The sequence below is a fragment of the Dermochelys coriacea genome, chromosome 13, assembly GCF_009764565.3.
Source record: "Dermochelys coriacea isolate rDerCor1 chromosome 13, rDerCor1.pri.v4, whole genome shotgun sequence".
Lineage (NCBI taxonomy): Eukaryota > Metazoa > Chordata > Testudines > Dermochelyidae > Dermochelys > Dermochelys coriacea.
The window spans coordinates 6,137,959-6,161,654 of record NC_050080.1 but is presented as its reverse complement, the minus strand read 5'-3'; the positions used below and the strand labels follow the sequence as shown (position 1 = coordinate 6,161,654).

Below are 23,696 nucleotides of genomic sequence, written 5' to 3'. Positions count from 1 at the left end.
TATTATAAGGACTAAGAAAACTTAGTCTGAAAAGGAGACAAGTGAGGAAGTTATAGAAAATAATGAATAGGAAAGAAAAGGCCAATCATGCCACTTCCATTTACCCTCTCCCCTAACATAAGAACAAAAGGGCACTGGATTCAATTAAAAGGGAAAAAATTAAAACCACTAAAAAAATATTATTTTAAGATGTGTATTAACCTGTGGATCTTACTGCTGCAGGATGTTAGTGAGATGACAAGAAAAATGCTTCTATGATTGAGGATAGCATCTGCAGTTACAGTTACACAGGCTAATATAAAATCACAAAGATCTATCAATCCTCAGACTTCGGGGTCTAAACAGGACCTTGGCTGAGACCAAGTAGAGATTCTTCTTCATGGCACAACTAGGTGCAATCTGGGGATTTTAATTTTTCCTCTGAAGCATACAACATATGCCACTGGCAGAGACAGGATACCAGATTAGCCAGATTCTTGGGATGACATCCTGGCTCCACTGGACTCAATGGTACTGGGGCCAAGATTTCACGCTTGGTCTCTTCCAGGAAAGCACTCGCTATGTTGTTTTCCTTGCTGATGATATTTGAAGTGGAATGGAGGACGGGAGGCCATATTCCTTCTCACTGCACAAGGTTAGGCCTCAAAGCAGAAGAAAATAAGGTCTGACTTGTGAAAACGTGATGTTGGTGATTAGATTTATTTGGCAGCTTGTGGATGGAGCACTCTGGAGATCCTACATGCACAGAAAAGCTCAGATGAGTGACAGGAAGGAAATAAAGTGGAAATAACAGTAAAGCTGGGCACTTAATCCTCTTAGCTGGCACCTTATCTACTTAAATATCCTTTACTGGATTTTGTGCCAGGGAAAAGTTAACTTGTTTCTAGCCCCTTAGATTGAAAGGTGCAGCAGACCTTTACAGCCAATACAGGAACACCATCCTTAGACTAACAACTGTCTTGCTATATTTACAATGTTAGTGAACCGCAAGAAGTGTTTAGATCCAACAGTATTTCCTTCTTAACATATTTAGGTCATAAACTAAGTTGGGTGGGATGGAGGGTTAAAAACATCCAGTTAGAAATTCAACCTGAAATTATTGCCAAGAACAACTAACTGATGGGATACTGACATGCAATTAACTAGGTTGAGCTGGATGGAAAATGAGGAACATTTGTCTCAAAAATTGTCATCAGCATTTCCCTCTCTCCCGTTTTGCATTGGAAAATCTGTTTAAGCTTAAACTTTCCAGTAGCTCTAGTTGACCGTTGGCATGCAAAAACATCGGTCGCATACATTATTCAGCAAGTTCTAAGGCAGGGAGATCTGTGATCCAATGAGGTATACCCTACTTTAGGTGATTCCTCAGTTCCAGTACCTGCTGCCAATCATGCTAGTGGCATCCTCTGTATCTTGCAGTGATGGTTTGAAACAGGCATAAAATATTATGCCCGTGCTCTTTAATTATATTGGGCCAAATCTTGAAGCTTTCCTTATTCATGCAAAACTCCACCTGAAGTTAGTGAGTAAAGACTATGTGATTGAATCCAAAGAGTATAATCAGTTATTGTACAACGGGTTTGGCAAGAAGGGGTAGCAGGGGCGTGCTGGGAGGTATTTGGAACTGTTGACGTACAAAGTGATTGCATGGCATGCAGGGCCTGTGGACGTAGGCAATGCTACATTTCTCCTAAACCCATGACCTGGGAGAGTTCTTAGAGTGTCTGGCTGAACTCACTTTGGTTTTTTGGTACAGGGACTGAAAGAAAGGCAGAGCCAGGGTTGGGCTCAGTCATGGGACGTGCGGTGGCAGGGGAACAGAACATAAAGTGTTAAAACTGTGTCTATATTATTATTTCAGCTCTCAGATTCTGGAAACAGGCAGAGGAAAGAGAGGCATAAAACAGTCCCCCTTTTCCCATGTACTCTGGACACTCATCTGCCAAAAACTCAGAAGACATCAGCCAGTGACAATACATTTCTGAGGGCAAATTTGACACACCTCAAACTTCATCTGCTGCCAGCACAACCCCCATAGACACTATCCACATAGCTACAAAATATAGCCAAGGTATACTGCAAAGAAGGAAAATTTGATTTAAGGCCCAGCATTACATATATGTATGACACACGGTGACATGTCCCACAGCACAGAACAAGCATGACAACCCGCTATGCTGGTTTTAATCCTTGTTGGTACTGGCATACGCAGCGCGCGCACTCTCACATACATGTAAAGCATGGAAATGGCATGTTGGCAGTGATACAGACCTGGGTGATGGCTCAGGCTGCTGCTCTTTCCTTTAAACAGAAGCAATAGTACATTATCAGTGGTGTCAGGTGGGAAGGATGCAGCTGCATTCACTGTTAAAACATAACGAAAGGACAGTACCAAACAGTACAACTAAGCGAGGTGGATGGAAGGGAGGGCATGGAGCACTTACTCCTGGGACTTCCGGACGGGAGAGAAGATAGCCGCAGACTCACACAACCTTGGGAGGAGACACACGAGACGTACAGGGTCAAAAAGTCACAAAACCCACCTCTTTGTGCACACAGATTACTACGGAGCCCCGTGGTTACACCACTCACATGAGCAAACGAGGGACAGCGAATGGTCATGCTACTTTGAAAATTTGAGTTTGTTTCTGAGCAACCCCCCAGGACTTTCACAGACCTTTCATAAACTTTCCTTTCAGCTCGTAGGCATAGAACCAACTGCGATGTACCAGGCATTTGCTGCCCCCTACCAGAGGCCCCGCCCAACCTTTGCACACCCCTCTCTACAAAGTGGTCCCTTTGGAAATGATTAAAAATGAGTCTGGACCTCCAAAAATGGTCTACAGAGATCTGCCAGGATCAGCTACCGGTGGAACCAATGAGACTTGGTCCTCCTGCAGCTAGAAGGGCTGGGAGCAGGCAGAGGCCAATCAGGGTTCAGCAAGCAAGATAAAAAGAATTGGCTGCTTCTTTCAAGGGCCAATTCTGGGTGAAGCTGTGACAGCAAGCTCTCCCTCTCTTAAACTTAAGAAACCTGGCCTATCAGGGACCTAGCTCTAACACCATTTTGATTGGCTCAGCAAAGGGCTGGTTATTTTATGTTATGATCTTTAATGTCCAGGTGGCCATTTTGAGTTGTATTAATTTATTTTTCTGTAAAATTAAGGCAAGTCGGCTCTGCAGGATATCCTGGCTCAGGCGGGCCTGTTACACTAACTCTAGGAGATGTTGTTTCATCGATGCATCTGCCCCACGCAGTGGCTCAGTAGCGCAGAAGTTTTGTTGTTGTTGTTGTTGTTTTTTTGGGAGGGGGGTCGGCTGGAAGGTGCACACAACTCTTTTTCCAGCTCCTGCAAGAGCCTCAGCTGTGACTAAAGGCTCCACATGAAAAATTATCTTTGGCAACTGCTCATTGAGAGAGAGAGAGAGAGAGAGAGAGAGAGAGAGACACGAGCCATGTTTTCAAACTCTGGCAATTTGGGTCTGCAGTTGTTGCATGTCATTTAGATGTCTAAATACCCCAGTAAATCAAGGGCATAGAAGACAAAGTGAACTAAATGGCACCTTTACAATTTCAAGCACAAAACCAGAGGCCAAGTTAAGGCCAGGCTGAAAATCTCACCCAGGGTTCATATACGATTCAAGAACTTCTCTCTCCCAACAAAAAAAAAATGATGAAAAATGGCCTGGTGGCCTAGTGGCAGTTCTTTGCATTTCCACCTAGAAGAGCTGCATTTGATTTCTGGCCCCCATCTCCCATTCTCCAAGCTGGCAGGGATTGAGAAAGCTGCAGAGGCAGCTCACTTGGTCCTTGGGAGAGAGGGAGTGACACATGTCCCCCAATGAGGAGGGATTTGCCTGAGCCAGAACACAAGATCACTCTGGGGAAGTTCAGATGCAAATCCAGGGACCAATTTCCTAAAACTCTAGTGGACATACAAATGCAGATCTCCTGGGCCTGGCTCTACTCAGCAGTGACCATTTTAGGTAGTTAAAAAAAGTGGTATTGATGAGCTCTGAAGAGAGTCCCATCCAAATTCCCTTGAGCAGAAGTAGAGTAGCCATGCTACAGTGCCTGGGGGGAACATAACACAGATGACATTTACAAACAAGCCAGGAGCCATGCCCAATCCTGGGATTAAATATACAAATTGTAAAGTCCTTTAGTCAGGCATGTTAAGCTCCTGATGCTTTAAGAAATTTTCTGAAACATGAGATAACTCCAGAGGTCTTAAAAAGCCCCACTCCCCTTCAGCACTTTGCTCAGACTGGCCAGGTAGCCAGAGTGGGAACCACTCTTACTAAGTGCAGTGCTGCACCTTCCAGGGACCACGACTCCTTAGGGAGGTCACAGTCCACTAGGCGTAGGGAGCCTTGTTAGTTAAAAAAAAAATTACAAGGGACCCCTCCAAAACTCACTCTGAAGATATAAATTGCAGCGGGGGACAGTCCTTCCAGGTGCTCTCATTTGTAATTTATCATAGAGGGCCTATCAAAAATGAGTTGGATGCTTCTGATTTACATTGATTAATATCCGTTGGCTAGTGTTTTTCACCTGGCTAGTTAAGGAAAGAAAAATAAATCTGCAAATAGCGTCCAGGCTTTGTGGCTGGGGCAAGATAGACCGCAGTGAACGTCCCTTCCATTTCTTGGTTACTAATTCAACCTTACTGGTTCTGAGGGAGCAGCGGAGGTGGGGGATTTAGTGGGCTGCAGAAAGAGCAGCGTGGTAAGTAAGGACTCAGACCCCAGGCTGGGCTTGACACTCCTCTCTCACCAGTGAAAATCGGGTGTAACTACATCCAAGACAGTGGAGTTATCCTGGTGTATGTGAGAGGAGAATCAGTCCCTTTATCTCTTATCTACATCAACTACAGGACTCAACTCCAGGCTTTACCTCATGACATATTACTTTCTGTTATCAGCTGAACACCCAGGGAACGTTTAATAGAAGATGATGTAGGAAAGGGTCTAGCAAAGGAATTTACAAGCATCACCTGGGGAGAGGGATGGGAGCCAATGCACCATATATAACCCATTATATGGCAGCATCCAGGTACACAGAATTATCCAGGGCTGTGCACATACCAGGGAAGGAAGGAAATTGGTTTACCAGCTGGGTGTTTTCTGAGCTCTCCCAGCTCTGTTGCTAACCTGAAAGTCAGTCCCGATTTGCTCTTCAGGTTCCTGAGGAGTTCCAGCTGGTTCAGAGGCGGAATGAGTCTAAAGTGAGAAAATGAGAGACAATGACATTCAGGCAGAGACAATATCACAACTTCCTGTCGCAGGAACTCCCCCACCCACCTACTTTCAACCAATCTGAGCTTCGTGTCGTGGTTTGCAAACACTGGGTAGCTTGGGGAGAATGAACAGGGATTGGACTGCTAAGGCCACTTTTCCAAGTGCCCGAAGGTTGGTGCAGGAGAGAGAGATAGCAAGGCAGTGAGAGAAAGAGAGAGAGAGAAATTTCATCTGCATTCTTGTATCTCTAAACTCTCCGAAGTTGAGCAGTGGCCATGGTTCCTGTACAGTACTGTTACATTTGGCAAGGCAGATGTTTACAGCATGGTGTTTAGCAGTTGGCCCTACTTTGTTAGAGGTGTCATGTAGGCCCCAGAGACTAGGGCTGGCAGAAGAACTCAAAGTACACTGTAGTGTGATTCTGTTGCCAGGGGCAGAACTCCAGAAATTGGGAGTATACTGGAGGAAGAGGCAGAATCTTACAGTGTGAGGAGGGGACAGACTTCCAGAGGCTGCGACTATCCAAGGAAACTGGCAGCAGTTTTTAAAACTTATAACAAATACTCGGTCCAGCTTTGAATTTGGATGAATGTTTTATTCATACTTCATGCGTCCGGTCCTGGTGAAGACAAAATAAATGGATGATATGCCTTGTATCTTAGGGTAGAACTGAAGTTTCTTCCTCATCTGTGATCTGAAAATTACAGAAAAAAGAGACTGACCCTACCACTCTGATCATCCATGGGTTCATGGAAAATTCTGCCTATCTGGCTTTATCTTTCTAACAACATAAAACCTACTGAGTTGCAATAGCACGGCAGGTATTAACTGTGCTGCCAACCTGTATGTCAGCTGGCAGAAGTGAAGGAGAGACGTTTATGTAAAGGGCAGAAAGAGTGCTATTGTGAGTCCAGGAAACCTTTACAGAGCTGAGGATGGCTCTACAAATATTTTACATTGATATACACGGTAGAGTTCTCAGTTACGAGAGAAGCAGACTGGAAACGTCGGGAGACGGGATTCGTCTCCGTAAAAGACACAATTCGCTGGAAAGAGCAGCATCCACTCAAGCGTCTGCTCAGGGACTCTGTGCTCAGGATCAGGGGCTGATGGGACAAATCCAGATGCTTGTTGAGACTTTCTTGGCACAACCCTGGTGTGTCCTTGTCAATATCCGAAACTCCTCCTTCCAGCATGTCTTCCCGGAGGGCATGAAATCAGCACAGATAACCCTCTGGCCTGCCTGTGACAAGTCTCAAAATATTCACACTCTTGCCTGAAATAAATGGGCCCAGACACTAGCTAGCTGAGCCTGGAATGGGTGTAAGAGCTTGTCTTCACTATCACGCTACATCGGTGCAGCTGCACCAACATAGCACGTCTGGTGAAGACGCCCTGTGTCGCTGGGAGAGAGCTCTCCTGTTGACCTAATTACTCCACCTCAACGAGAGGCGGAAGCTATGTTGGCAGGCGTTCACACCCCTGAACGATGTAAGTTACATTGGCTTACGTGATCGTGTAGACAAGCCCTAGCTAGCCAGACCCCTATGCAGCTCTTGGCATCCTAAGGCAGCACATCAAGGAATTTATGCTCATTCAAAGGACAGTCACCCATCCTGGACTTCTGCCTCCTCCTTCTCAACATACACAACACCTCCTTCATGACAGCTGTCTGGGTTCCTTAAAAATGTGCCACTCACAGCATGTAGGGGAGGGCAGTCCTTAACATCGGAATATCAATGCACAGTTAGCAACTAAGGAGGGCAGAGCATCAAAGCAAGCTGCTCTTTCCCCCACCATGTTCTGTCAGATGACCACTTCTGTCACGCATCCAGTCTCCTGGTGAAAAGAGCGAGAACCATGAGGTGTCTCCTGTATGGGCAGGATCTCTTTGCTGAGCTATGACCCAGCCGTTCAGATCCAAAACTGGACTCTACCCTTCAAGTAAAGGAGATTCTGCATTAGCTGTCAGCAGTCACAGGACTGATATCTAGTCATTACAGGGCAAGAAGCATTCCCGAACTTAGATGTTCCCTATGGATTGGACGCACCTGTCTGCCCCAGATAAGCTATCACACTGGTCATAGACACTGGTCCACGTTTCTTATGCACCTGCTCAGTCAATCTTGGAACAAAGCAGGGCATAATTATGGACAGTGTTCTTCAGCAGCTTTAAATTATAAGGGAAACATTTTCAGTGGTCTTGCTTAACTGAACACACATGATTACAAGAGCACGTGTGCTGCATGGACAAAACTCACATTTAAAAGCACAATTATCCATTCAGTGAATGTAATGGTTGGGTTTTTGTGTGCCCGAAATGGAGGTGATCAAAAAGTTCCTAAAGTGGTTGACAAAAATAGGGCCTCAAAATTTGGCCTGGCTTCTTTCCAGAGCAGTACAGCCACATTCCTCTTACATCTCTCAGCCAGAGTTTTGTTTCCACCTAAAGGATAACACATATTGAAGCCAGCCATCCTGATGAGTTAATGATCCTACCAGGAAGACCCTGATCTCAGTGCAGTGGAGTGATGCATGAAGCACTTCATCATTATGTTCATTCAGGGCCACTGGCTGTTTTTGTAGATTCCTTGCAGGGCATTATCTGAGCAGATGTGTGCACAAAATCAAGCACAAAATGCCGCTGATTTTTACTGGAAGTTGTGCACCTAATTCCTTTTTGTGGATTACTTTCTTCATCTCCAGTAAAACATCTGGTGATGGCCCTGCTTTTCTGCACTAGGGTGAGCAAACTAGGAGTCCAAATGGCCTGTCCAGTGTGACCCAGCAAGTCGGTAACTCAATCAGAGCTAGGTCTCAAGATCTTCCTGTTGCCTCCCAGTCACTTGCTCCGACCACTGGAACAAACGCATTAGGCTCACATTATGCTGAAAATGGCTGCCTCTCTGTAGAACAGGTTCAGCCATGTGGCTTCCAAACGCCAGCAGTTGAATGCAGCACTGAAGCCAAAGGAATGAAAGGGAGTTTGCAAATGCAGATGTTACATTTTAATGGTGGAGTCTGTGCATTTGGGGAGCAAAAGAAGGAAGGTTGACTAGTCTTCTGGCGACCATCACTAGAGACAGGAGCAAACCTGAACATGCTGAACCCAAAACCTAGATGTGAGCACCGCCGCTCGGCCTCCTCTCTAGCTATCATACCAGTTCAGGAACCAGTTACTGAGCTGCCCTCCCAGTGAGGGACACTGTGGCTTTTATGTCTTTATATGCCTCATATGAAGGGAAATGGAGGGCTCAGCTAACAACAAATAATATTGGTTTCGCTGAGTTTCATTACAAACTGTTGGATCTTGCCATCTTTGTGCCTCTAAGGGTACGTCTACACAGCAAGTGGGAGTATGCCTCCCATCTCAGCTAGACAGACACGCACTAGCTCTGCTCGAGCTAGCATGCTAAAAATAGCTGCGTGGCCATTGTGGCCTGGGCGATGGCCCAAGCTAGCCACCCAAATATGGTCCCGGGGGTCAGGCGGGCTTGTACTCTGGCTGCTAGGCCATGCTGCCGTCAGGGCCGCAAAGTCCACATTGCTATTTTTAGTGCACAGCTCAAGCTGAGCTAGAGTGGGTCTGTCCACCCAGGTTGGGAGGCACCCTCACAGTTGCAGTACAGAAGTACCCTGAATGTGCACGGGTGGAAGAGAACTGTGTGTGAAGTAGGGTGTTGTTGTGTTTTGCGCTACGATGTGGAAAAGAACCTGAGATTGTGGTGTTTGACATTTTCTCTCTCTCGTCCCAGCATTCGTTTCACTTGCTTGAAGGGTGCATGTTTCAAGACCAGCAAGGCAAGAGGATGCACGCACCAAGGTACAGTACTACACGCAGCTCATGCTACCCAACACAGCAACGGGTTAGAATTTCCTGCTCGCTGCACAGGCTCCACTGGTTTGTACTTGTGGCTCCAGAGTGAATCGTCTCCTCTCTCTCATTAAATTGACCACCCTGCTCTTGTTGATACATCACAAGAAACACAACACTAACATCAGGCATTCCCTGCCCACAGCAAAAGGAGCACAAAATTAGCGTTGCTGGGAGCACAAATATTCAAGCATAGCAGAGCCGGGGCCGTGGGGTTCTCATGCCTCAAAGCCTTCCGCAAAAAAAATATGATACCATCACAGAATACAACACGGGGAAAACAGCTGGACGAGGCAGTGTGCACGCACACGCACATGCACACACACAGAACCGATAGTCATTATTTCATAATGCAGCCCCAGGGAGTGAGGGAGGAAGACGGAACAACAAAGTGATGAGAAGAAGTGGATGTCAGAGCTGGGTGGACAGCATGGTACCGTGAGAGGCCCAAGATGCAGCAAGTCCTGTCTCTGAGAAGAACCAAGTGCCCACACTCGCAATGAACCCTCCTTTGCATTGTGGTTTTGTCTTTATGGACCGAGACACCACAAAACTGATAATGAGGATCCCTGTCTTACAGCTTTTACTCACACAAGCAGTCCCATTGACTTCAATAGCATTACTCATGTGAGTAAGGCTTGCAGAATTGGGCCTTATGGGCCAGGTCTTTGTTGGCATAAATAGAGCTATGCTGATTTATACCAGCTGAGAATCTGGCATTGTATGCATATGAATTTTGAATGCATATGAATTTTCAGCTGCAGTCCCTGATTTTTGCATACCCATGTTTGCATATGCAACTGATTCTGCTTGCAAAAATGCATAGACTCATTCTGCACTTAAATATGGGTACTGGGGGTACTGTTGTCAGGGTAGGCAAATGTGCTCACACAAAAGTTGAAGGCCAATTTGAGGCTGGCGGAAGTTTGGGCCTAGTAACTTGCATAGGGTTTTCTTATCTAAATCCCATTTTAGCTACAGTACATAACAATTTTGCAGAGAATATCTGGGACCTGATCCTTATTCCAATGAAGTCAATAGCCTATATGGCATTCAGGACAGAAATAACCATGCAGTTGCTTTGTAATTGTAGAATAGTAAGTCTGTACACAAATGGCTAAAATATAAAAATTGAGGTGAAGTATGTGTCCTGTAAAATAAACTATTTTCTGAAGTATGACTTTGTGGCTCTGACCTGAACAACTCTTCATAAATTTTCCAACTTCTGGAAGTTTGTAAATACCTTTATTTTATGGACTGCAAACAAGAGGCCAGTTTTTTATCTCAATTATACCAGAGTAAAGGCCTGCTTTTCAAACCGAGCTTCCATTCTGTGCCACAGTGAAGTATATCCGCAACTCTGTACCTGTAGTTCATTGTTGCTTTTTTCCTGTAAATTAACTGCAGGGACAAAAATGTGACTGCAACTCACTGTGGCTGTAAAACGTGCAACTGCAAAACCTGAAACTGGGTTTGGAAAAACAGGCCTTAAATCAGATTGACATCAATGGAGTGTATGTGGATTTACACTGGTTTAACAGAGAACAGGATCAGGCCTGCAATTTTGAAATGCAAAGCAGCAAATAGGTGATCACTGTTCTCCTTTTTAAAGTAAGTATTTACTTTCCTTTGGGATTTCCTTCATGTATAACATATCCCTGTGATTTGAAAATCCACTTTTTAGTAGCCCCTGAGATAATATTTATTCATAATAAATCTTTTACATGTATCATATATAGACCCTTTCAACCTGAAAGACCCCAAAAGGTTCTTGTTAACTGCTGGAATTAGCCTACCTTGCTTGTCACCATGAAAGGTTTTCCTCCTTCCCCCCCCCCCCCCCCCCCCCGCTGCTGGTGATGGCTTATCTTAAGTGATCACTCTCCTTACAGTGTGTATGATAAACCCATTGTTTCATGTTCTCTGTGTGTGTGTATATAAATCTCTCCTCTGTTTTTTCCACCAAATGCATCCGATGAAGTGAGCTGTAGCTCACGAAAGCTTATGCTCTAATAAATTTGTTAGTCTCTAAGGTGCCACAAGTACTCCTTTTCTTTTTGCGAATACAGACTAACACGGCTGCTACTCTGAAACCCAAAAAGTTAGACTCACTACTCTGAAACCATTCACTGAATGAATTATTCATTGGAAACAGTTCGCTCAGCTCTAGCTCTGACCCAGAGGGAAAGCGCCACCTACTGAATTGCCAATAACTCTCATAAACCTTATTGAGGTTAAACTGTCCCTTCGAATGCTAGCATAAGCTGTCAGGTGAGGTCAAAAACAGTCATTTCGGTTTAACATATCTTCACTGGTAGCTAATGGCCACAGCTGCTACAACAAAGAGTGGACTGGGATAAGAGAGGGCTGGAGAGGAGGAAAAAAGGGTTGAAGGAGAGGAAAAGTTGAGAGATGGAAATAAGAAAAAAAGAATGGGAAAAGGGCAGAAGAGAACGGGGAGTTTTCTTATTAACTGTCCTATGAATTTGAAGATGTTCATAACTTCAACTTAGAAAACCAAGCTCACTGAGAAATCTCCTGTTCTCCTTCCTGACATTGCCACTTAGATGTACAGTTTCCCAACACTTGTACAAACCACCAGCTAGACTATTGATGAAGATGCATGGAATTAGCCTACAGACAGTTGAGCGGGGAGGTTGATTTTGGAGCTTTTTTTAAAAAAACAGGGTTTTGGTTGTATTACAGCTTTACCATATTACAGTCCCAGACAAAGAAGGAGTGACATAACACATGGTTTCAGATTCACATGCACTTCATACCTGGAGGCACCATACGTTTGCGTTTGTGAGCTTTTCAAGTGTTTTCACCAAAGAAAACAAAAAGAGCCAGAGAAAGAAAAACAGCAAAAAGGGTGGAAGGAGGGAGAAAAGAAACAGAAGAAAGAAAATTAGCATGTGAGCTACCTGTATTTCAATGAGCAGATGTACTGTGAACCGGGCTTACAGGTGGCTGGCAAATCTGAATTGGCTCCAGCTTTCCCAACCTCAGTAGGACTACAAATTGCTGCAGATCCGTATCACACTTCAATAATGGCTAGTCTAGGGTTTGCTCAAAAAGCAAAGGTGAGCAAAAGAGATTGAGGGGAAAAATGTAGAAACCTCCAAGCAACCTTTTGCAGACATTCCCTGGTGAGGGGGTTCCCTGGGTGAATCATTACACTCGGAGGTTCTGTCAGCTGGGGCTTCTTCCTGGAATCACATGATCTCCTCACTCTGAAATGCTAACTAATGAGGTACCTCTCCAGAAGCATAGCTCCTGGGTTCAATGTGTCCAAGAATGAGGTTCAGAAGACCTGCACTAATTCCATACCATAAGCATATCTCTAGTGGCCATTGATTTATACCCTATGAATGCCAATACACAGGGAGAGCACTCACATCAGGAATAATAATGTAGTCGAGAGCTGGGTATTGTTATAACTGGTAGTGATGAAGGACACAGTCCTTTTAAGCAAATCTGGTTACAAATGTACACAAACGTTTCTGATGTCTTGGTGTATAAGTATGTACATGCATAAATGCCCATTACAATGTGCTTTTCTATGCAGATTCAATCCATATGTTTCACGTTTTATTTATTTGAACTTTGGTACTGACATACTTTGAGTGTAAGGGTTCAATTTTAGATTTTCTTTGGGAATAAAATATCCTCCCAAGAAGTGGGTCTAACTCTACTGCAGTAGGTCATTGCAATGAGGTTCTGGAGAAATCTGATGTTCCCGCAAGGCGTATGTAATAATTTTCCAGTATGAAACAATCCATTCTTTATGGGAGCAACATCGAGAAGACATGTAAGCCCATGTCACAGGGCTCCTGCTGACAGCTACTTAATGAGGAAGCAGTACAATGTGAGCAAAAGATGCGTCAATGCCAACCTACCAGCTTTGTGCCAAGATACCAGTCACCACATCTTACTTATCACGCAGAGGAAATACCCACTTCCCCATATGCCCTTCCAAAACAGACTTATTCATCTGCTAGATTACAGCAGAGGTAACCCACAGGAGGGCTGTCCTGTGTCATTTCAGGCCATGTGGCATTCCATCAGTGACTTATATTGCTTATTTCATCCAACAATTTGAAATAACATATGAATTCCTTAGGGAAGTGGGTAGAAGAAGGCAGAATGGACACTGTGCCTCTGTGTGTGATGAAAGCTACAGCCAGAATATCAAGTTAACCCCCCCTTCCTTTTTTTAAGGGGGGGGAACTATTTGTACTGAGCTTAGCCTGACAGATTTCAAGGGATATTGACATGGAAGGTGATACATTATGGAGTGAACCCCATACATTAAATCATTCACTGTGAGAGGCTACTGATGTTTCTGTGCAGCATCCAGGAGAACTTCAGAGGATGTACCACATCGCATGAGTGACACTGGCACTCAGTGCTCAATTTGTAATGAAAGCGGTGCCAGGGCACAAGCAATTTTTTTAACTTTAATAACTGACGTGGCAAGAGGTGCCGGGGCTATGAACTGCCCAGCCTAGAGGTGCCGGGGCTCAGCCGACACCATGTTTTATCCAGTGTGTCGGGCACATTATGCAGCAGCACTCGGGTGGTTCATTTATATCATGGTAATTTTGGTTCAATGGTACACCTTTGCACGTCAATTTAGCAACTGTAATAAGAGGATCTCCGATGGTTTACAACCATTTATTAATACGCCAGACACCCACCTGAGGCCAGGTTTATAATCCCCATTTACAGTCAGGGAGATTTTGTTGTAAAGAAGTTACAGTAAGTGACTTTTCCAAGATCACACCACAAGTCAGTGACAGCGCTGAGAACAGAACTCTGTCGTCCTGGCTCCTAGTCCCATGTCTATAACCTCCCGCTCATACGTACTCCCCTGGATATGGTGTTATATGGGACTTCATAGTAATGACAGTGTTGCTAGAAACTGATTTAGAAACTGATGTACAAGGGTTCTCAAACTGGGGGTCTGGACCCCTCAGGGGGTCGTGAGGTTATTACATGGGAGGTTGTGAGCTGTCAGCCTCCACCCCAAGCCCCGCTTTGCATCCAGCATTTATAATGGTGTTAAATATATAATATAAAAAAGTGTTTTTAATTTATAAGGGGGGGTCGCACTCAGAGGCTTGCTGTGTGAAAGGGGTCACCAGTGCAAAAGTTTTAGAATCACTGCTGTAGTACAATCGAAACCTGTTAAGCATTAACGAGGTGCAAACCAAATCCCTAGACATGCCGACCTGCCATTTAAGGAAGTTCATCAGATCTTGTTCCACATTCAGATCTGTCTCCAAACTATGTAGTTTATGCCACATTTAACATATTAGTGTGACATGGGTTTCTTTTGACCTTTTGGGTGACATTCACTGAACCTGCATACAGCACAATAATCAGGGTTTATACAGATGAAATTGGTGGGAAAGGAAAGTGAATTGGAGACAAAATCTACCCTGCCCAACCCAGGGAAATTGCATTGGGATGCAGCCCCAGGGATAGAATAATGGCCATTGTTTGTGAGGGGTGTTATGGCCAGTGAACCCACATATTCAAATGTCCCCAACCCTTAGTCATCTCCAGCTCCACCCTCTGGGCCAGCCTGTACAGGACTAGTGGTAATACCTCCTCCAAGGACCACAGGTCATGCAGTTGTTCCTCAAACAGAGCTTAATTGCCTTGCATCAGCCCCTCACCCCCACCCACCATGAGTAACTCATCCTTGAGGGGTTTTTATTTAAGATGGCTTTACTCTTTCAAAGGCTAAATTTCAATTCAACGCATCCAAAAGGTCTTCATTTACCTGACCAGATTAGCTTTCCACCTGAATTTTAGCTTTTGGTCCACGTGATGCAATGATTTTAACAGGCTAATTGCTTTAGCAAATAGTCATTGAAAAGGGTTTCACTGTATGTCCGGCTCTGTCCAGAGGCTTATTCTTTCAAACACCCTCAAGGCCTGATCCATGGCCCACTGAAATCAATGGCTGTGCTGCCACGGACCACAACGGACTTTGGATCAGATCCAGTGCTCTCACCCTTGCTGAGAGCTGACTTCAGTTGGAATTATTTAACCTCAATTAAAGGCAAGGAGAAGGGAGGGAGAGACTCACTGAATGAGTGCAATGCTATTGGGAAACAGGCTTTTTAAATAAAACACTGAAGGTGGTTCATAAATGTCTTCAGCTAAAAGAAATAAACATAGGGAATGGATCCTGTGCAAAACGTGCTGATCATAATAGTAATGTGAGTTCCAGTGGACTTTGAAAATGGATTAACAGACTGGCTGCAGGGTTTCTGACAGGCCCACCCACCCAAGGAAACATATTCTGATTGTCTGCTAGGATTCAAACACACACCAATAATCAGGGAGAACAGAAACAGATTTTGATTTCTAATAGACAGCTCTTCTGTCTGACAGTTCCTCCCGGGGTAACAGACCTTCCGTTCCAATACTATACCATGCTATTCTCTAGTGAATAAGAAATAAGAAATCCATGGGCTGTCTCAATGCCTGACAATGAGAATGACCAGACAATGGCCGGCACCATCAGTCTATTCCTACTGTGGGACTCACCCGGTTGATTCATTCAGCATCACAGACCGTCCTGTGTAGCTCCATGTATGCACATTAAAATGACAGGGATGCACAATGCTGCCTGGCGATGCATTGCACATTAAGCCTTGGGTGTGTAAAATGACACTCATTGCTATTTTTAGCATCAAGGGAAATCCGTAAAACCCCCCCATCTTGGCATTGCCATATTGTCAAGCCTGCCTGTGGGGGTCGGGGAGCACAGGCTGTTTTGCCACATGCAGAGGACAGAGAGGGGCTGCTGAAAAGGTTCCTTACTTTTGTGAGTGTCTCTTCAGGGTATCATGCCTCATTCTGGGGATTTCCTAGGGAATTTCAGTGCATCTGCAAGTCCCACCCTGAAGGGAATGCCACTCTCCAGCTATCCCCACTCTAACTGGGGTCATTTAAGCTTCAAGTGCTGCCTTAATATTAGCAAGAGGTCATTCCATTTAAACCATGCCAAATTGACACGGATGCCACTCAATGTGGCAGCTGCCCTGCGGCCAAGCAAATCAGATTTATTTCTTGCAGCTCTTCAGTCTTTCCCATTTGCGTGGAGCTGCTGCTGGTGGGAGGGAGGGACAGCACACCTGGAATCTGAATTTTCCCCCTTTGGGAGAAACTGCAAGTGACATGAGTTGCGGGGAGAGGGATCTGACCCATGTGCTACCTGGCCGTGGGGTGGGGGTGCTGCTGGCTTTCCGGGAATTGAGGATCAGTGGATCAGCTCGGGGCCGCACAGAGGATGGCTGGTGGGTAGGTGCTCAGAGCTGTATGGGAAGTGACAGCTTCTGGGGATTGTGAGGGGAAGGATGGGGGTTGAGGGCTGTTTGGAGGGTGGGTAGGGAAGAGGGCCGTGTGGGGACAGGCGGGTGGGTCAGGAGTGGGCTGGGCACTGTGTGGGGTTCAGGCCTGGATTAGAGGTGAGGGTTGGCAGCTGTATGAGGAGAGACTAGGGGGCTCACTGGGGACAGATGGAGGCTGGGAGTTGCCTGGAGAGTGAGGGTGGTAGGTGGCGGCTCGCTGGGAGAGCATGGTGACATTCCTTGAGCCCCTGCCCTTCAGTCCCTGCCGATTGCTGTCTCCTCCTCCTGGATTCAGCAAGGGCAGCAGAGAGGCTGCCTGGATAGCAGGCACCACTGCAGCTCCCAACTGCCAGGAGAAGCATCTGCAGCCCTGCCCGATGTGGGTGGGCACCCCTATGGGCTGTGTGACAGCACGACAGCACTGCCAGGTGTATGTGCGAGTCACACAAGATGCTGGGCTCTTGGCAGCCCTGGGTTGCCCCCCTACCCAGGGTGAGCTGCAAAGGCAGTTCAGGCTGCAGGCAGAGCTGTTACATACACAAGCAGTTGCTCCTATAGGTCTGATATCAGCAAAGCTGGGAGGTCAAACTTATCCACAGGCATCTGATAGGATGGGTCAAGCCTCAGGTCTTAAATAAGCTGTATACCCCCTGGCGTAAGAGCTATGGAAGATGCCTGGGCATCCAAACCAATTGTTTGGAAATAAACTTTTCTGCTGCTCTCCTCTTGAAGATGCAGGAGAACTCACTGGCGCTGTGGCAGTCCTGCCTACTGACATGTCTTTGCTATCAGTCTGAGAGATGCTGTTATCCGATGTCACAAAGGCAAGCATGGATTTCAGGCTGGGAGCAGTGTGTCCCTGGTGCCATGACTGTCAGAAAGTGTCCACTTGCAGGGAAGGCAGCTGTGACTATTCTTTTCATCAACATCTACCTTGGGTTGCCATTTAGGATTTCTCTCCTATTGCAAGCAATTACCTGGTCTCAATATTTGAAGAGATATAGAAGGGGAGGCTTTGCCTCATTCAAACCCCCAGAGAGAGACATGTTCTCTGTTTAATTTCTGACTCTGAGAACCATTACAATAAAGCCCAACATCACTGCCCCAGGGCCTCATCCTTTCTGTATCCCACCAGCCTCGGTGGAATCAGAGGAGGCTGCAGACCCTGTAAATGCCAATCACAACTCAAGGAAGCAGTGAACAAAGTGCTGTACTCTGGGAGAATGTCAGGACCCATCAAGGGATGGGAGCAGAAGTTTGCTGAAAGGCAGAAGAACCATTAGAATCTGGTTACAATGACATGATATCACAACTCAGAACTAAGATCTGCATGGCAAGGCAAAGGACGCATTTACCTACTTTCCAAGGCTGCTCTGGAGAAGTCTTCACACTGCCGTAGCAACTGTCACAACACAATGCAACTACCAATGGATACAGAGAAATAAAGGTGAAAACAACAACACGCACAAAAAAGTAAATTAATATCATGGACATTAAAATAAAACAAAAAAAAATAAAAAGAAACTTAAAATTACACCAGCTCTTGTAAGCTTTTCAAATCAAATTTTAAAAATGTATTTAATTAATATAAAAAATGAATGGGCTGGATGGAGTCATTGGCATCAGGAAAGAGGAACCTGTAAGAAGGGGTTTAAAGTTGGTACCTGTACATGGGAACGGTGACTGTCCGTTCATAGTACTCCCAGGTAGAGTGCAGGTCAGTTCGAGAGAGGTTGGTGGCATAGAACCTCCAAGCAGCCTGTGGAGGAGAAGGGAGCTGTACATGTGAGTGAAAAACAGCTATAATTGTCCTTTGCACCCCAACCCTCCAATCCACAGCAAGAGAAATATGATCAGCAGATTCATCAGAGGACCAGAGTGCTAGCCAGCTGCGAATGGAAGGGTTCTTCTGTTGATTCAGACCAGAATTTCTAAAAGAGATGACCAGACCTCTATGCAATAGATGAGCCTATGAAAATACACAGTACCGATTTGTACTGCTGCTCAGTAAACAGTTTAAAATTGAAGATCTATCCCTGCCTCATGGCACTCGCCTCTGAAAACACTGCCCTCGCTTTGTGGCTGGTTATGTTAAAAACAAAATAAGCAAGGCCCACAAACAAGGCTTAGAACCTGACTGTTAGAAGTACTGTGCTTACAACCCCAGCTGAGTCAAGGGGAGCTGTGAGTGCTCAGCATCTCTGAAAATCTGACCCTTCAATCTGACCCTTCTCAGAGAACACATCCTGATAGTCAATATCCATTCAGCTGGGACACACATCAAAGTTTTCAAGTCAAAGGATTACATGGTTCACAAGTAGCTCAGTCTAGTAGCTGAAGAGCCTTTCCGCTTCCTAAACCCAACGATTCAGGCTGTCACAGATCCACTCTTTGGGTCTGATTCTGATCTTAAATTGGTGCATCTACACCGACTCCAACACCGCTGCTACACTTGATCTATGTGAGTCTGTCTGAGATCTGAATCAGACCCTCTGCCTTGAGCCAGCAGCTCCCATTGGGTTCCTGCTCTGCTGGGTTTTATTGATAAAGAACAGGGTCTTTCTGTAGACTGGAAGACCTGACAGTCTATGCCTTTCCTGCTGCAATAGCAGACTGTTACTTAGATTACAATAGTGCCTTATGCACAGACTTCTGTTTCCATCAAAAAATGCTCCCAATTGCAGCATCACATTCATATAAATTTTCTCTTTGCATAAAACCAATTTGGGGAAAACAAGCTGAATTAATGAATTGTCTGCATCATGTATTAACTAAATCTGCTTGGATTTTGTCTTTTTCCCCTCAGACTGGCTGACAGCATCAGCTGTCATCCTGTGGATGATTTCCTTGCATTTATTTTCAGGGCTGCTATCTAGCACCTTTTGAGCTGTCTCAAAATGCCACCTTCCCTCCTCCTCCAGAGAGTCTCACAGAATAATGAATCAGAAACAATTCGTCTGAGACAGTTTAATATAAAGGTTCCTTGCTTGAGTCCCAGATGTTGATCCCTTATGTTCATTTCCCACCTGTAACATTCTTAAAACCTCTCACTTGCACTGTTTCATGGCTTAACGGTATTCTTCAGTGCAAGAATAGAGGGTACGTCTACACTGCAACACCCGCACCTCTCCCCCGCACCAATGAGATGCTGAGCCTGGATCAACTGATTTGAGCTCACACGGTTTGCACAACAGGGCTAAAAATAGCAGTGTAGACGTTTGAGCTCAGGGTTGCTGGCTTTCAGAGCCCAGGCTCCAGCCCAAGTCAGAATGTCTACATGGCTATTTTGAGACCTGCAGCCCAAGTCCTGAGAGCCCTTCAGTTGACCCAAGCTCGGAGACTCGCTGCCACAGGTCTATTTTCGCAGTGTAGATGTACTCTGTGTGTCCATTCCCAGAAGGCTGGTTAGAATGAGGGTTAGAGTCTGTTCCACAGCTTAAGGAAGTCCATGAGAAGCCTCCCATCGATTTTGATGGGAATTAGGCAAGGCCCACAATGAAGAAGACCTTATAAGGAAAGGGAAGTGCACCTGAAGCTCTTTACTTTGCACTAGGATGACTTTCAAATACTCCACGTAGAAGCAGCATCAGTACCTGCAGGAGGCAAAATGGGGTGGTTTTTTTACACTGGTCTTTCTACACTGAAGACATGGGGCTAGACCATCAGCTGAGTTGAGGGGGGTGAAGAAGAGGTGGCTTTAAGCCATTTTTCTGTTCCCCAATTCTGGACTGGCTGGGGGAGCCAAAATGGCCCCATAGGGACCACTGCACCAGCTGAAGGCCAGGCAGAGCTCTGGTCACTTCACCCCAGCCCCTCCCTGCCCCCTATGTGTAGGTGATGTGGAGCCTCTTTGTCAGCAGGAATCTTCAGCTGTCCCATTGGGGAGGTTTCTGTCTGAGGCTGTGGAAAGCAGCCAGAGGAGGGACCGAAGACCTGGCCAGTTGAGTCAACTATGGGTTAGGCCAGGAGTGGAATGAGTGTGCCAGCCTCAGCAGACCCATATTCACTTCCCCCAGGGTGTGATTTCCAGGCTCCAGGAGGGCAGGTGGAGATGCAGTGACAGAGCTAGGTGGAGAGAACATGCACAGCACTTGCCTGCACTATGCCTTGTCTGGCAGTTCCGAAATCCTCCCAATTCTATGAGTATAAAAAGATCTCCCTTCATTAAAAACAATTAATCAGAAGCAATTCTGCTGAAACTGTCCAGATAGACGTGGCTCCTTTGTGTTAGTTCATTCCTAGCCATCTATTGTTACCAATACAGAAATGTAACACACAAAAATCCCAGCCACCCCTGGACAGTCATCTCTGGGCCAGAATGTCTGCTGAGACAGAGCAGCTGCTGGCATCAGGGGAGTTCATGCAGCGCATCTCTGTCGTCAGGATCGGGGCACTGCTTGCTAACCTGAATCAGGCCAGCTGCAGGGTTTCGCCTCTTCTCAAAGTGCTTTTGCCGATGCTGTTCTTGAACCTTCAGGGCAAAGCCAGAACCTAAAATGCCCTGGTAGAAAGAAAGAAAGACCATTTGCTCTAAAAGATTGTGTTTGTAATAGCCCTACTGACAGCTCACTCTCTCCTTTGATTTGTTCTCTTCTCATTTTCTGTCCCATTGAGATCATCTTGTACTTCCCCTCTCCCTAAGCTAATAATTTCCACCCACTGTCAAATTCTATGACTGAGCGATATGGAGTCTGGGGGTAAATGTTTTACTTCTCTCAGGTGTTGCAATAAAGTGTAAACTGTTCACCCAGTGCTGCAGTTCCATCAAGAAAAAAGGAGTTTTCTGCAATGAACTCCCAAACCTTTGCAAAAATGATTGTAGTAGCTTAATAAAATCTCTCCAGTGGCCCAGGAGCAAAAAATGGCACTATCACTGGCTTGTGGGGATTGCAATTATTTGGGGACAAAAACAAGGCCAATGGTTTCAGTTGCCCAAATATTTTTATTTATTTTGCAGCACACAGTCCATAAAATTTATCCTGTCCTATAACTCCCATCATGCACTTTATGCAGTCATATCTAAGGAAGCCAGTGAGTGCATGAAGTACGAATATACAAGTGTGCCTCTCTCGTGTTGTCCCTCTATGCTGATTCAAAGGAGTATGTGTAGCCAGAAGACAGAGATACATGGAAGTAGTATGGAACATATTATGCTATTGTTACTTAGTTGTTTTTCTGTGATCAATTCCAGTCTACACAGATGTAAGCCCAAATAGTCTTCAGTATTATGTGGTTGTTGTCTTGTTCCTTGAAATACCATATTTGGTGGCAGGAAACAAGAAACCAAACGCAGGACCAAACTTTCATAAATGTGCAGCCCCCACAATTGGGACCAGGTTTTCAAGAGAGCTCGGTACGTTTAAAAAAAAACTTGCGGTCTGTGGGAGCTGAGAGCTTTTGGAAAGTCTGGTTCTAACTGAGGAGTCGAAATGGGAGCTGAGGTTGTTGGAAAATCTGGCTCCAGTTATGGGTGCTGGGCACTTGAAAGCTAATCTGAAGGGCTTTGCTGCAACTAATCATGAAAGTGCTCACCAAGGGGAAAGGGTTGTTCAGTCAAACCCTTTGTGTTTCTCTCTCATAAATAAAGATTAATTACAAAAACTCCTTTCATGCATAAGCCGTGGAACGGATCCTTTGCTGCTGTAAACCAACATGGCTACACTGATTTATACCAGCTCAGAATCTGGCCCTAGGTATCTTATCTATGCAAAAGATGGAGCTGTTCTAATCTTTTAATTAAGAGGACTAAATCTTGAGAGGCACCAAGCAGCCACAATGCTCACTACAGTCCCTGGGCATCTCAGGTGTCCTGCCCTTCTTAGTCAGTGTTGCCAACTGTCATGATCTTATCACAAGTCTCACGATATTTGATGTTTTTCCTTAAAACCCCAGCTCCTGGACTCATGTGATTATGTGTGAGTCTCAGATTTTATTTAAAACAAAAATAAGTTTGTCACCTTCATGATTACAGAGAAAAGCTCAAAAATGTACATCCTAAAAGTTAAAAAAACAGAAAGCAAATCAAAATGAATCCCAAAATGTGTCCTTTTATTTTATTTTTTTTTTAATCTCATGACTCCATAGGGCAGCCTCAGGACCTTCTGGGGCCTGACTCATTAATTTTGAACACTGGGTTCTGGCAGTACTGGGATTTGGCCATTGAGCTGAAATCCTTTTGCTGCAGTAAGTAATTAAATGACTGCAAAGTTATCAACGTCATCAAAAAAATCTGGAGAGAGCCGTACAGGCAAGACGGCAGCCTCAGTGAATGTAAGCGGGACTGTGCAGAGAAAAAATCATGTTCTGTTTTCACGGTAACGTTTGGGTGCTTACTTACAGCAGGGAGGGCGAAAAAGGAGACCCCGATGAGGGTGAAAGTTGCAGCCAGGAGACGCCCATTCCAGGTCTGTGGATACTTGTCCCCATAGCCGATGGTGGTGAGTGTAATCTAAGGAAAGAGAGAGTCAGAGCCTGTTCACTCCAGTGCCTTTTGGCTGGCCCTGTATTGAAAACTGAAACAACAGCTGAATGCAATTCTCTCTTCAGCATAATCTCCCCTTCCCTGGTTATTTCTAGACCAGATCCCAGGATTTTATCCTGTAGAGTACTTCACTGGCATATTCATCACAGTGGCTATTTCGATAGAAATACATATGCACAGAGGGGTGTTGGAGCCCCATAGAGAAGTTTACAGGATCTTTTATGTTCTCTAGAGCAACGGAACCACGTTACTGAGTACTTAGTGTGTTGCTGTTACAGAGGCAAAGTTCCTCTGCTTGCTATATCTTTTCACAATGGAAACTGGTTTACAAGAATTGAAAAACTGATCTGTTTAGTCTAGAGAACAGAAGGCTCAGTGGGGACATAACAGTCTTCAAACATGTAAAAAACGACAATGATCAATTGTTCTCCAGGTCCGTCAAGGGCAGGACAAGAAGTAATCGGCTTTGCAGCCAGGGAGACTTACATTAGATATTAGGAAAAACTTTCTAGTTATAAGCTCTGGGTTACCTAGCTGGTTGCGGAATCCCCACCCCTGGAGGTGTTTAAGAACAGGTTAGACAAATCTCTGTCAGAGATTATCTAAGTATACTTAATCCTCCCTCAGTGTGTGTGCTGGACCTCATGGCCTCTCGAGGTTCCCTTCCAGCCCGGCATTTCTACAATTCACTCACAGCACTGTCACAAATTCTTTCTTTCTTGTGCCTATG

General features: G+C 45.3%; 1 protein-coding gene across 7 annotated transcripts in view; it reads right to left on the bottom strand.

The window, feature by feature from the left end:
• The window catches only part of KCNQ2 (potassium voltage-gated channel subfamily Q member 2), a 116,048-nt gene that overhangs the window by 32,960 nt on the left and 59,392 nt on the right, over positions 1–23,696 (bottom strand). For 3 of the 7 annotated variants that reach the window (XM_038370383.2, XM_043495804.1, XM_043495803.1), the window contains exons 6-11: positions 22,823–22,933; positions 20,891–20,986; positions 18,150–18,244; positions 11,896–11,925; positions 5,155–5,223; positions 2,272–2,301 (exon numbers count right to left, since the gene is read on the bottom strand). In XM_038370383.2, the coding sequence (XP_038226311.1) occupies positions 2,272–2,301; positions 5,155–5,223; positions 11,896–11,925; positions 18,150–18,244; positions 20,891–20,986; positions 22,823–22,933 (431 nt within the window). Of the gene's footprint in view, positions 1–2,271; positions 2,302–2,444; positions 2,493–5,154; positions 5,224–11,895; positions 11,926–18,149; positions 18,245–20,890; positions 20,987–22,822; positions 22,934–23,696 lie in introns of all 7 variants that reach the window. The other 4 variants (XM_043495805.1, XM_038370384.2, XM_043495802.1 and 1 more) reach the window with 3 other exon arrangements.